At 40.2% G+C, this 13,805-nt stretch overlaps 1 protein-coding gene across 1 annotated transcript; it reads right to left on the bottom strand.

The window, feature by feature from the left end:
* Positions 1 to 1,867: 1,867 nt before the first annotated feature.
* LOC140646875 (carbonic anhydrase 3-like) lies at positions 1,868 to 13,473 on the bottom strand. The gene is made up of 7 exons (XM_072851213.1): positions 13,437 to 13,473; positions 13,165 to 13,362; positions 9,900 to 10,018; positions 7,846 to 7,938; positions 5,894 to 5,959; positions 3,199 to 3,354; positions 1,868 to 1,987 (listed from the first exon to the last, which is right to left on the bottom strand). Exons 1-7 carry the CDS (start codon positions 13,471 to 13,473, stop codon positions 1,868 to 1,870), a joined length of 789 nt encoding a protein of 262 aa, XP_072707314.1.
* Between the last annotated feature and the right edge of the window lie 332 nt (positions 13,474 to 13,805).

Consider the following 13,805-nt stretch of genomic DNA (forward strand, 5'->3'; position numbering starts at 1 on the left):
GCAAGTGCTGCACTCGTAATATCAAAAGTTGATCTTCTGATAAGATTAAGCCAATGTCAAAATATTTGTAAACAGGATTCAATCAATACTTTAGTTTCTGCTGACATGAACTTGGTTTTTAAAATGAAACTGCTTTATACTAAGCAAAATACACTTCTAATAAACTGAAATATTAATTCTTAATGGGAATTCAGCAATTCGTCGAACATTTCTAAATGAATGTTGATCCTACAAAGGATCAAACTCTGCCCTCAGTTTAATTCTTGAATTCTCACTGAATTGTGCTGGTAATAACAGCAGAATTTGTCCAATGTTGCCCATTCATTACTTCCCTGTTGGAGCACCATTTTTCTAGTAAAGGTGAAACGTGAAATAGTGAAGGAGAGCTGGGAAATGCCTATTCTAGCCATTTGTAACCCTGTGTTTTTCAGACTTTGACATACCCCTTACAAATGTTGCTGTGAACCTGTTTGTGGCAACATCTCCAGAAGAACGCCCTCTGACACCTACTGATGAGTTAGAGGAATACAGAGAATCCAGAAGCTTCGTTTGCAGGAGGCTTTACACACCACCTTTGACCACCTGATCTCCTGTATGTACAATACTGAATAATCACCCTGATGGTGAATATAATGTAGCAGATCTTTACTGACATAGTCTGTGTGAGGGTTCAACCTAGATGGAACTTGTGTTACGCTGTTTAGGAAGCATGCTGAAATGATTAAATTTACATGATGAAGGACCAGGGAAGATGATTTAGAAGTTTCTGTCTGACAGTGATTCCTTGCTCGGATTGTATGTGCGAGCTGATGTGTCTCCCCAGAAAGTAACAGAGCTAAACAGACTCCACTTAGAGTGTCTACACAGAGTCACAATAAAGTAACACTTAGGTGACTTAACCTGGATTTTTCAGTAGTGGGGAAGACAAATGACACATATAAGTCATCCACAAAGACCCTCTCCATACGCAACAAAATCCCTAATAGGTGAAATCATTAATATGCAGACTGAGATGTCAAAAATAAAAAAACAGGCAGAGCATCAAAACTAAAAATCCATCATCCTGGGAGGTAACAGTCAGAGCAGCAGCAGAAAGGCACTTCCCCCTCAGCAATACTAAAGCTGCTGTACTACAAGGCAACATGATACCAGCAGCACTCTACAGCTGGATGGGTGAAGTTAACAGCAGCAGTGAAAGAAGAAAAGATCAATGGGCAGCAGCAGGACATGGCAAAGACAGCAAATGCTGAAATGACAGCAAGGTATCTTTTCTTCTTCACACACAGAAGCTGAGTATGCCTGATTGTATCTCCAGAATACTAATCTAATCTTGGATAACAAACTGTGAAGAAGAGAGGGAAGGAAAAATCTGCTATGTTAAAGAGGAACTTATTCTTTAGACGTTTGCACTGGAGGTGGGATATCTGAAGAAGATTACTACTAGAGATGCTGTGGGAGCAGGCATTTTACCTCCTGTTCATGTACTGTCGACCCACTGTTATTTCTGCTTTCCTGAACTACTGGTTCATTTTTCTGCCTTCACTACATTTTCTTTGAAATTAATTTTAAATATTGAAACTGAGCCCATTTTTCTTCCAAGGCCACATGGCAGAGAAGTGACACTATCGCAAATTCTGAGGCATTTGTGGTCAAGAATCACGTATATCTCACATTTCCTTATTAAGGTTAGCATTTGCATACAGTATTTTTTCTGCTTTCAAAATCAGATTCAGTTTTACCACTCAGAATTTCAAGCTGAGAAACACAGATCTGGATCCAGAGGAAAAGCAGTAGACAGCAAAAACTAACTACACTTTGGTATGCAGGGATTCTCTCACTCAGGTTCAGCAGAGTGAGACTTGAGACTTCACTTGAACGAGGCTCTCACTATCCTGCCCTTCACAGGCTGAAGTGGGCGCCAGTTATCAACCAGTGGGTTCACAGGTTCGTTCTCACCGTTCTTGGAAAGGCTACGGAGCTTCGCCATCTGCAAGGAAGAAAAATTAAAGTGTCCACGTGAATTCACCTGGAAGCAGTGTAGATCTTGATGTCTAGAAAAAACTCCGAGACAGAAAAGTAATTTTCTTATATAATGACAAGCATACTGGTAGAGATTATTGGTAGAGATCACTGCAGCCCAACAGCTAGCACCGTTTCTGTGGATCTTTACACTCTTCATCCACACAACACTGCATCATCTGACCCTTGCCTGGGCTTCTTTTGGATTGTCCCCTGACCCACACTCACAATGTGGAAAAAGAGTAGGGGCCTCCTGTGACCCTGCTGGAGCTGGACTGCAGTCAAATCACTTCTGAAAATATGGCTATCCATGAAGGAGGATGCGCACCTAAGTCTATGCAGTGTAGTCTGATAGAAAAAGCTGGTCTGCAGAAGTTCATATTTTGTTCTGTAAGGCAGAGAAATGTATGCCAATTGGATTATTAAGTTCAATCATGAATTCAGCACTTAGCTGTTGTTCTCCAAATTAACGTAAATTCAGTGTTGCTTTGTTAATTGTTACCGTTTCATCAGAATGCAAAATAAATCTGTTCTGAAAACAGCAAAATCAGTAAAAAGGCTATACCCTGATTTGTACTGCTGAAGCAGAAAAATAGTATAAATAACCAAAAGTTTAATGCAACAACTAAAAAGAAGGTCACCTTATCCAGACTGGCTCTCTATTCTTTTTCCTGTGTAAACGCACATTTGAGCTATATGAATACAATTACTACATTACTTTGTATTAACATTCGGGTTTGCAGGTTCTAGCTAGTTTGATCCTTCTCACTGACAGCTTTTAGGAAGTCAAGATCTGGACCAGCAATTTCTTTAACTGGGAAACCAGCTAAATGTTAGTCTCACTTGTCACTTAATGCTGAAGCACAGAGAATGAACTGAGGCTGCTGTGATGGCTGAATTTTGTGGCTTGGGGGCACTTCTGCCTACACAGGTTTTCAGGATCCCAAGAACACTCCTGCTAAAGCTATTCCAGGAGATGTCTAGGAAGAGAGCCTGATTCTCAAGATCAGTTTTACAGTGAATTCAACAGTCCATTCTGCAGGCAATTTCTCACAGTCCTCAGCTAAAGCTTTCCTTATAAAAAAGGCAAGGTAACATAGGGCTTGCAAATCATCACACTGACATACTGAGACACTGTTGAGAACTGGTAAAGGAGCAGCAGAACTATCTGGAGTTTACCTGGTCTGAGCTGACTTCAATCGGCTCCCTCAAGAGAATCCAAGTGATGCACTCCTCACAGGGGGGTGTAGTGAACGAACCATGGTAGGTCCAGTAGTCCCGAGATTTGGGGAAAAGAATTGAAGGATCAAAGTGCTGAAAAGGAGCCTCTTTCCCCTTAGAGAAACAAAAAATAATTTTCTGCAGTAACTCTACGGACATGCATCTTAAAAGACATCATATCTATGTTATAAAGGGAGTAATTAAATGTAAAGATTCATGCAAGAGATCAATCTCCTTTTCTTCCTGTCAAACATTTGCCCTGCAATTAATAATAACTGGCATTTTGATTCCATTAATAATTTAAAATAAATTACAAACTGAATTGTATGGGACCAAAACAAATTCATTGTTACATTTTTCTATTGTAGAATTATCAAAAATTTGTTTTATTTTGGGTCACTTGGGATAAAAGTTAAAGGCTGTGGCACTGCAGGTGCTGGTACCCTTTTCATCCAATAGAACAGTGGCCAGGCATTTATCCCAGTTTCGTTACAGTCTTCTCCTCTATCTGAACGAATTTAAATCTGCATGTCTCTCTCCTCCCAAAATTCTGCTCTAATTACATTGCCATGGTGACACTCTCAATCTTTTTGTTGGTACTATTACACTTAATGTAAAAAATTAAAATATTTCCTGGAAGAGTACTGGATCCTGAACGTCTTACAGCTAAAGGTGATTATCACCAGAGAAGGGAGAATGGCAGACACCAGACAACATTTCCTGAAAAGCTCTTCTTTTCTACCGAATGGGATACTCAAGAGAATATCTCCGCAGGAGTGTGATGAGACTTCCTTGTCCCCTCAGGGCGACAAGAACTAAACAAGAAAGTTCAGTTCTCTACTGATATTTAGGATGCAGTTCTGGAAAGCAAAATCTATTATTCCTAATTCCTTCTCCTATCATGGGAACAGAGTATTACCCTGCAAAGTGCAATGGGACAAGCTGAAATCTTTTCCATGCATCCTTGCACAAAATATGGGTGGAAAGAATAGCATCAAGACTCCAAATATATCTTCCTGACAAAATTAGTCTGTAAATTCAATGAGTTTGCAAATAACTTCACAAACAAAATTGTGCTTTTTCAGTAAATACAGTACAGTGTCCATAAAATTCCTCTGTCTGTAATGTATCATAGCAATTGAAACTGCATGTGCAATGAATACACCGGTGATACTGTCCATTAATCTTTCCTGAAAAATAAGTAATCTTGGTAAAATGTATGTGATGACAGGAAAAAAAAAAAACTATAAGAGATAAAATACAAGATGTGGTTGTTTGCATATACACCTATCTTTCTCTGGTTTTCTTCAACTATTGCTTTTTCCAGAACCACTACAGAGAGTATCTGCATGTAGGAAATCAGACTTCTACTTTTTTGCTGTTAGAAGCCATAAAATCTCCAGTTAGGCAGTCTCAGATAGAATGTAATGGAGTGGATATCACTGCCATCTTGTCATCATTACACGACACAGTGTTTCACAGGGTGATTGATCAACTTTTTATTAACTGTGCAAAGCTCTTCTGCGTGTAAATGGCCAAAAAATTATATAGGGATTATGAGAGAAAGCTGAATCTATATCAAGACAGAGATCATTGACGCAGCAGGGGGAGCAACGGGTAGGGCAAAAAAAATGACTTTCAGTTCCCTCAGCAGAAAGAACTGAATTGTATCTGAAGACTACGAAAAGGTTGAAAAAATAAAATTAATATGACTCTGAGTGAGGAGAGAACAGATTTCAGGCTCAAACCCACACATCAATGGCAGTATATACCTACATAAATTAAATACAATAAATTTTGCTAAATTTGGAAGAAAGCGCTTACAAAATTTGTAAAATTCAGTCCTGGTGATCTGGTGGTACGTTCAATGTCAAATAAAAAAGGGACTTTTCTTTTAGCATCATTAGAATCATAAAGCTTATCATGAAGTAGAATCGCTAAAGTATACATAGAGGTTAGGTTTATGTTAAATAATAATGTTAAATAACAATAGATGCAGTATCACAGTTCTCTGCAAAGAACTCCCTTCTGCAGTTGTATCTATGCAATAGGTATGGACTTTGGTCCTTAGATCATTAATTAAACTGAAAAACAGTGTAGAATAGGTTTGCAATGCTATTTGTGCTAGTATCATAGGAAGACAGAAACTAGGACTGGTGCAGAAACTGTACCGTGTAATCCCTTTTATAAATGAATTCAGTTCCATCTTAAAACTAATGACTTTTTTAATCTCTCTTACACTGACTGGGAGCTTGCTCTGTCACTCCTACTAGTTTCTTCTCATTTCAGGCTAACTAAATTTCTGACTCAATTACATTAATTTGTTTTGGCCACTGCTGTCCTCAAATTCAAAAAGCTTTTCATTTCTTCTTGATATTTGCAAACTAGCATATTTTTACAGAGCAGTATCAATAAGACTATCAGTTGTGCACACAAGGATTGACACAAAATCCTCTACAACAAGAATACTTACAGAATTGAGGAGTTACATGTTTACTTAAGTAAAAGAAAGTGTCCTGCTCCACAGTCCAATGTATCAACTCTGGTGCTACTGTTAGGTATCAGAATGATGCCAAAAAGAGTGAATCTGAACTTCTGATTTCTGCTTCTGCTGCTTTTCAACTACATTATATCACAAAAATTGTTTTGATACCTTGGTCTTAATTTTATCAATTTCTTCAAGAATTCTCTTCATCTCTGGTTTGGGAGTTTTTCCAACCTGTAATGCAAAGCACAAGTACCGTATTTTTTCATCACGTTCCACAGTATTTGAAAGAAATTCAGTACATCCCATCTGTCAAGTTAGGCAGCAGTACTCTCAGAGCATCCAGTACAGACTGACACAAAATTATGAGTGTTAAAAGAACATCCGGAATGGCAGACTCAAGTAACTGGCGTTGCAATTAAGAAATGTGTTGAAAGACTCTATAAGAGGAGAGTGAGCAGGAACAAACTGCTCACTCAGACAGTGTCATCTACCAGCCTAGCCCTTGGCTCCTGGTTTGAAGGCAGCCCACAACCACTGTGAGACATATGAGCACTCAGCAAAGTGTTGATAGTCTGAACAGCTGGAGTTCCTGCAGACACTTGAAACATTCTGCAGCACATACACAGTCAGATCAGACTTGATGTAAGACATATGAGATTCATGTCATGACCTCCTCAATCTATGAGGTCACTTTATTGCTTGTGTTCATGACGTTCAGCACCTCCAAAAGCTTTGACATGGCTCTGCATCCCAGAAGAGTGAAGACAGTAGGCATAAGAAATGCTGTTATTGCCATGTCTTGTTCCAAAACAGATTAAATTCAATTCTTCAGAAGATAATTCAATCTCTGTTTTAGCAATACTCAAAAACCCAGTCATGTAATGTGACAAACCCAGAGCAAAACAACAGCTCATATGCCAACGAGCAAGAAGCAAACAGGGAAAGAAGTCCAGAGAAGATATAGTGATACTATTTACTTTTCTAGACCTTTTATCTGACCTTAGCATGGTTAATAGCAACATAACGTTATACTATATAATTTGTGTTTTACAAGATAAAGCTTTAGCTTAAAATAGACCAAAAGAAATGACAAAGGAAGAATAATTGAAGGACATAGTCATAGGGGAGAATCTGGACAGGTGCTGACCTTCTGCCACTTTCAGTTTAAACTAACCACAAGAAAAAAGGTCAGGCTGTCTCCCCATATAATAGAATTAAAATGACATTGGATATAGCCTGTCCAGGGACACTGTGGCAAAATTAATTACATCCACTTGCTATTGCTTGTACAAATGCAGCTTACTAGTGATAAAACAATAAAAGGCGAACTATTCTCTGACACTGTGTTCAAGCTGAAATGCCCACCTGCAGGTAAAATGACAGACACATAGCTGAAGTTTGCATAATTTATCACTATGAGATCATCTGTCTGTTAGTGTTTCTCAGTGTCCTAGACCACATGGAGATTTGATAGTATGACCGCTTTCTTTCTACTAAGTTTATAAAAAAAATCAACTGGAAAATATCGGTACAGTATTATTTTGTTATGAAGCTGCTGTATTTCAAGGTTAAAATGTTCAGTGAACTTCTTTTACCATCAATTCTTTCAAGTACTTGGTCTTTTTGGAGCAGGTTTGTTGACCTCCTTTTGATTCCCAGCTCATGTGGGGATCAGCAAGAGACCAAGGATGGGAATCAGTCAACATAACCTTGCTGACAGGTAGATACAATACCTGCTAACAGATAAAGGGCAGGAGGAAACACTCTTCCTATGCCGACTGTCCGCCTCACTCAGTACACATCACAGCACAGAGCTGGTCAGCTATCAGGGACAAAGTTAGCAAGTGTCCCAGGCTTGAAGTTGTGTGTCTCTTGTTCAAGACCACCTGTGATATGTGCCACTGGTGTCACGAATGGTGTCAGAAGTCGGCTCTGAACAGGTTAGTGCATGGAATCTGGAGGGCCCAAGGACATATGTGACTTCAGTCTGTGCATCGCTTTGAATGTTTTCCTGTAAAATGATACAGTGCAGGGAAAAACAATGGGAACTTTTCCCCTGGCACTAGAGAAAGATGAAAAATACAGAAAATTATAAAGACTGAATATTTGCCACTTACTTTCAGAAAAATGCCCACAACAGCCACACCATCAGGTTGTTTCAAAGCTCCAGCAAAATTACCATGTTTTGGATTCCAGTGCACCATATGTAACTAAAAATCAATGAAACCTCAGTTATAAATGCAAGAAATTGCCAACAGCGCAATCTTACAACTTTTTACATTAAATTAAGAAAAGCTTCCAGTACACAGTAAGTAAAGGAATGGACATGAAGAAGAAAACTATACGTATTTCCTATTCCTCTTCCCATGCTTCCATGCACTCACACTTTCTATAAGCATCACTTTGCATATAATTGAAGCATAAAAGAAGGAAAATGGAGTTTACCACACAATACCTTTAAAAATTAATCAGACAATTCAACTATAAGTAGTTTAACCCAAGCATGTGACATGCACACATGCAGTGCATAAAACACCTGCTGACATGCACTTCATCTCAAGTAGAGTTTTAGATCTTCATGTTATGCAGATAACAGCTCAAGGATTTACACTGGGTTGTATGCAGCACGTATGTTATTGTTTTGTATCTCTTACTACTCTCAGCACATTGTACTGGAACGGAGTTGAGATAGTAACCTGACATTTCTTTCTCATTTCTACTTTCAGCAGTGCTGTATTTTCAGGATATATTTCAAGTTTTTACATCTCCTTCCAGAAAATCTCTGGCTCCTGCATATAGCTACAAATGCTGCAACCAGCAGTGTGCAATCTCAAAATAAGTAGTGTCTGGAACATAGTGCCATACAAAAAAAATAGGAGTCTAGTGCATATTTTGAATGCAAATTTTTGACTTTTTTTTTTAAACACAGTAACAATTATTTAAAATAACAACAAAATAATTTGCCCTGAATATAAATGAATGTATTGCTCTCTGTTTGTTTTCTCTTGAGGATAAGGGTATAGTTGCTAAGGATAAAGATGGAGCAGCCATATATTTTTGGTTGCACTCTAGCAAATTTTCATACATTCCAGGCTTTCTTCTCCTGTCAATAAATATTGAGTACTGCAAACAAAAGCAAAGGAAAAAGTCTGTGCTTGAACTAACAAAGAAATAGCTTGAGGAAGCAGAATTTGTCTGTTTAGTCAGCCACAGAAAGTAGAACACTAACACAGTTTGGCTGTGGCTAAGGAATGGGAAAAAAAATCCCAAAGCATCACCCACAGTCATCTCTGCAATGTTTGTGCACACTGACCCTGCAAAATATCTGCCCGAATTTTCTCCTATGATAGCTGGGCAAAGCCCCTGTAAGCTCTGCACCTTGAGCGTATAGGTGGAAGGCAGGAAAACACTACTGCAGACTTTTTGTGGGTGTGGACATATATTTTGAGCCAATTCTCAAATAAGATGGAGGAAGGAGGTGGCATTTGCTAGTAATTCACTAGCATCAATACTGAATTCACTTATATTTATTACCTGAAGAAGTCTTCAGGGCCTAGAGCAGCCATTAATTTTAGCAAATTTGGACAATAGTGTAGTAGTTTACATTAAAAAAACCCCCGCAAACATCTGTTTTCCACAGTTCCCAAAAATAAACACAGAGATTTTAAAGCACAGATGTTCAGAAACTAGAAGATACTCCTTACCACTCTGAATCAGTTTTAAGGTAGATCTAATTTTGAATGTCAGTTTATCAAATGTGCTTTCAGCCGGTTTTTCTATTCATTAGTAATGCTTTCTGAAACTAACTTAGTAATTCAAGCTATACCGGAAATGGCTAAAAGCCAAAAAACATCAGCAGAAAACAGATCTTCCTATTTGGAAATAACAGATTGCTTTGTCTCAAATATTTTTAAAACATTCTAAAATACCAGAAAACTCTCTTGTTTGAAGAAGCAAATTCCATGTTGGTATATACTTGCAAAGATACATTTGTTGGCAGATGCAACTTATCCCACTGCACGCTGATGAATATTCACAAGTTTCATAGACAGATTTTAGAGAAAAATCCATAGCTAAATCCTTGCAAAAGGGAGAATGGTTAATCTGTTCAGATGCACAATTAGTCAAATTCCAGTTAGTACTGAATACTACTATTAAATATAAGTCCTACCTCTGCTGCATATTTCACCCCATCTATTACATGCTCAGAGCCATGGTCATCAGAGGAACCCCAATGCAAGTGAAGCTGACGCAGCCTGTAGGCTCCCGTGAGTGGCCCACCTCTCAGCACTGCAATTGATAATCTGCATTAACACTAGCCTACAAAACGCTGACATACATATTTACTGAACGGGGACCCGTACTTTGAAAGTGTGGAGCACCTCTTGTAAATCCAGCTGATTGCTGTGGGGGTCACAACACTCACCAGTTTACAAGATTGGGACTGAACTCTGTTATCACTCAGGAAGAGTCCTGTTTGATGTGAAAACTGTGGAAGCTGCTGTGAGTCAGGCACAGAATCAAACCCCAGAAGCCCAACAAGCCCCTTTTCTCTTGGCAAGTGGACACACTATAGTTCCTGATGAGGAGAGAGAAGGAAGGTATTCACAGCTGATTCTTGTCAAGAAATGGTCTGTTGTGAAAGGGTTGGGGATAGGACTGTGAAATTAACCCAAATATGCTTCAAAGCATACCTCTGGTCCATGACTGGCATACCTTTTACAGTTCAGACAACTAAACAATGCTTACAGCATAGTTTGCTGCTTCTAAAAAAAAAAAAAAAGGATGTATTTCTTGAAAGTGAGGGAAGAGAAGAACGTTTAGGTCGAATGAGTTAGAAAAGTGTTCTTGAGCAAGCAAAAGCTATAGTCCTCATTTAACATTGCCACCAATTAAACAAATTAAGAAGCTATTATTTCTGCTGTTCTTAGCTAAATAATGCTGACCACACATCAGCCTGACAGTTTACATCAACTCTGACTTTCAAAACATCACACCTGCTCTTTCAGTTTGGGGATTCTTTTGAGCAGGGACTGCTTAGAGGATAAACTCTCAAATACATTTTTCATTCATTACCTAAGGCAGGAATGAGACATGTTTCCTTACACAGAAAGCTGATAATGCAGTGCCAGAAGACCTCGTTTAAATAGCATTCAAGTTTGAACTTCTACCAATAGCTCTGAAGTTCAAAGTTAACATTCAAATAATATTTAAATCCTCTTGTGCCCAATGGTCTCAAATTAATTCTTGATATCATATGTGTTGGAATACCTACACAGAGCAACAGGTTTAACTTTGCAGTTTCTCTTTTTAGTTGGTAGGTGTCACAGCCATTGGGGTGGCAGAAACAAAGCACTGTGTTGAGTTTTAGGCATGCAGTGCCTCTTATTTTTTGAGTTTGTTCATACATAAATAAATTATCCTAACTAACTCAATACAGTATTGATCAGTCTTCTGTAGAAGCCTTTAATGGAAATATGTCACATAATAATAATAATAATTATTATTATTGTTGTTTCACTTTTGAATGTGGGAAAAATAAGTCATAGACTCTAAGGCTCTAATCCTCACAAGTATTTGCTTGCCATTTCACACTGGAATCAATGGGAGGCAGGAACTTTCAGGAGCTGAATTTATGTGATCTACCTACATTTACAAGCTAAATCAATATCAGAGTTGGAAACTCATTTAGCAGTCATTTCTTACAAGTGGCCCTTTCCAGAGCTCAAATACTGTGAAGCACTTGGAAACAGCACTTCATAATGGTATGCAGATCTCTCTAGCATAAAAATAAATCTTTTTAACTTTCAAAATTTTCCATGTGATTAGATCAGAAAAGGCTATCTTCAAGCTAGATTTCTTTTTCCAGTTAAAATCGGATCTGTGACTACTACTTATCCTCAGCTGCTGCCACCACAGAAATGAAGGTACTGTTTATGAAATGCTTTCTCGTGTGGTTTTTCAGAGCTGTCAAACATCGTATTTGATTCCAATCAGACACATCCCTATGAAATGCTTGAGCCCTAAACTACTGTCCAGCAGCCTGCAGAAACTTAGTAAAAGGAGCAGGGAGTGAATGTACACACTGAGTGTCCAGAGGAACAACAGAGATGATGGGGAGGGGAGAGGCAGGGAGGGAACAGAGGGAAGATGATTCAGAGGAAGGGCTATGCCAAGGGCTGCACTCTGCGTGGCCAAATCAGGGTCTTTCTCCATACAGTTCCTGGGGCAGACATGTTCTTGAGCAGTCTCTGTCTAAACATTTCGGCCCTTAGGAAGCCACAAAGACAGAGCAGAACCATCATATGAAAAGGTTCATAATCAATTTACTTCCCATACTTTGAGTCATGGCATTGATTTTGTGCTTGTGGAAGACCATTCCATGTTATAACAGAAGTGCAATTTATGGTTTGTCTAAGGCCACTGTGTAGAAACTGCAGTAATAAATACTAAAGCACCATACAAATACATAACTAAGATTGTCCCTGTCCTAAATAGCTTAGATTCCGTCTGTGAGATGTGGAACAATAACACATAGCTGTAATGGTAAATAAAGGAGTCCAAGGAAACAATGAGCTCATCACAATAAACAAGAGAGACAGTGATCTTTCAGTGTACTGCAGATATATTTCATTAATTATATAGCTTACTAATAACAAAATCCCAATACAAATGCCATCAAAGCAGATGGAGAAAAATACAATGGAAAGTAACTGTTTTCCATTAATTAGATTTTCTTCTTGATAAAGGACTGATCAATATTGCATGCTCTTGAGATGTCTTTGCATTATACGGTATTGTGAATTTATTCTTAATTTTGACTGTTGTTGCCTGTCTGCATTCAGAGCTACGTGCTCATACAGCTCTGGAATCAAGTGTTGAACAATTTAACTTAGAGATTAGAGACTGCTCTCTCTCAATTAAATAACACCACCATTTCACAGCTTTCCAGAAGCTATGAAATGCTGTTTTCATAAATGCTGTTTTCATAGCTTGTTCAGGCTGTGGAAGTTCTTAAGACTTCCCATACAAACAGAAGAAATCAAGATTACAGTTGGTGGGAACACATGAGGTTTGTGTTTACGAAGTGCCTCAGAGTGCGCACTAAAACCCCCTGGGAAACACTCTCCTGTTACACAAAACCTGAGGATGCGGTGTCTGCGTTGAAGGAGGCGACTTGGAGAAGAGAAGTCCACCTTCCAGCTAAGTCTGTATTGCAGGGGTGCCCTGCAGCTACAGCCTCCCTGTCTCACCTATGGTGGACCTAAACATGACTGGATCCACCAGAATAAACTCTGGGAACACCTTTTTTACGTACCCAAATGACTTTTCTCTGCCAGCCTCCGTAGGCCAGGTACCACAGGATGCATTTTGATTCCCAGCGCTTTGCAAACCTCAATTCCTAACAACCCCCAAAAGCTGAAGCAAAAACCGACCTGATCGATCAAAACTGTCGTCGAAGACGACTCGGCAGGTGCGCCCGTTGTTCAGGATGGTTTTCGCTGCCCCGGGATCGTAACTGGCATGCCAAGGGGCAAGAGAAGTGTCGTGCCGCACATCTTTGCTGTTGATCTCAATGGGCGACTGCTTGTCTCCCTTGGCCATGGGGTAGTTCTCATGCCAGCGCTCGGGTCCTGGGGGGGAAAGGCAAGGAAATGTCGCTCCGGCTCGGCCCCGGCCGGCCCGGCGGCCCCGCGCCCCCACTCACCGTTGTCCTTCTCGTAGCCCCACACGAACTGGGCCATGGTGCCGCTGCCCGCGCCCCCGTCCCTCACCCTCCGCGGCGTCTCTGGCAGCCCGGCGGCCTCCTCCCTCCCTCTCTCCCTCCCTCCTTCCACTCCCGCCCCGGGGGGCTTTTTATAGACCGTCGCGGCTTCGCGTCCTCCCCTGAGGGGTGGGCAGGGGGAGGGCGGTGGCGGGAGGCTGCCACGCCGGGCGGTGGGGAGCCGCGGGGGCGGGGAGAGCCATTTTCTGCCCCCCGGACGAGGCAGGACCTAGCGGGTCCCTTCATCCCCCTCCCGCAGGGCACGCCTCAGCCCGCCCTGCCCCGAGAGAGGGAAAGGGAGGGCTGCGCTGC

Source organism: Ciconia boyciana, chromosome 2 (genome assembly GCF_034638445.1).
Source record: "Ciconia boyciana chromosome 2, ASM3463844v1, whole genome shotgun sequence".
NCBI lineage: Eukaryota > Metazoa > Chordata > Aves > Ciconiiformes > Ciconiidae > Ciconia > Ciconia boyciana.

Excerpts from the sequence above, each read along its gene's own strand:
- LOC140646875 (XM_072851213.1), bottom strand. The coding sequence starts at position 13,473 with ATGGCCCAGTTCGTGTGGGGCTACGAGAAGGACAACG. Across the intron at positions 5,960-7,845 it reads TTGTGGGCATTTTTCTGAAA|GTTGGAAAAACTCCCAAACC; the intron begins GTAAGTGGCAAA and ends TTTGCATTACAG. Across the intron at positions 1,988-3,198 it reads TTGAAGTCAGCTCAGACCAG|ATGGCGAAGCTCCGTAGCCT; the intron begins GTAAACTCCAGA and ends TCTTCCTTGCAG.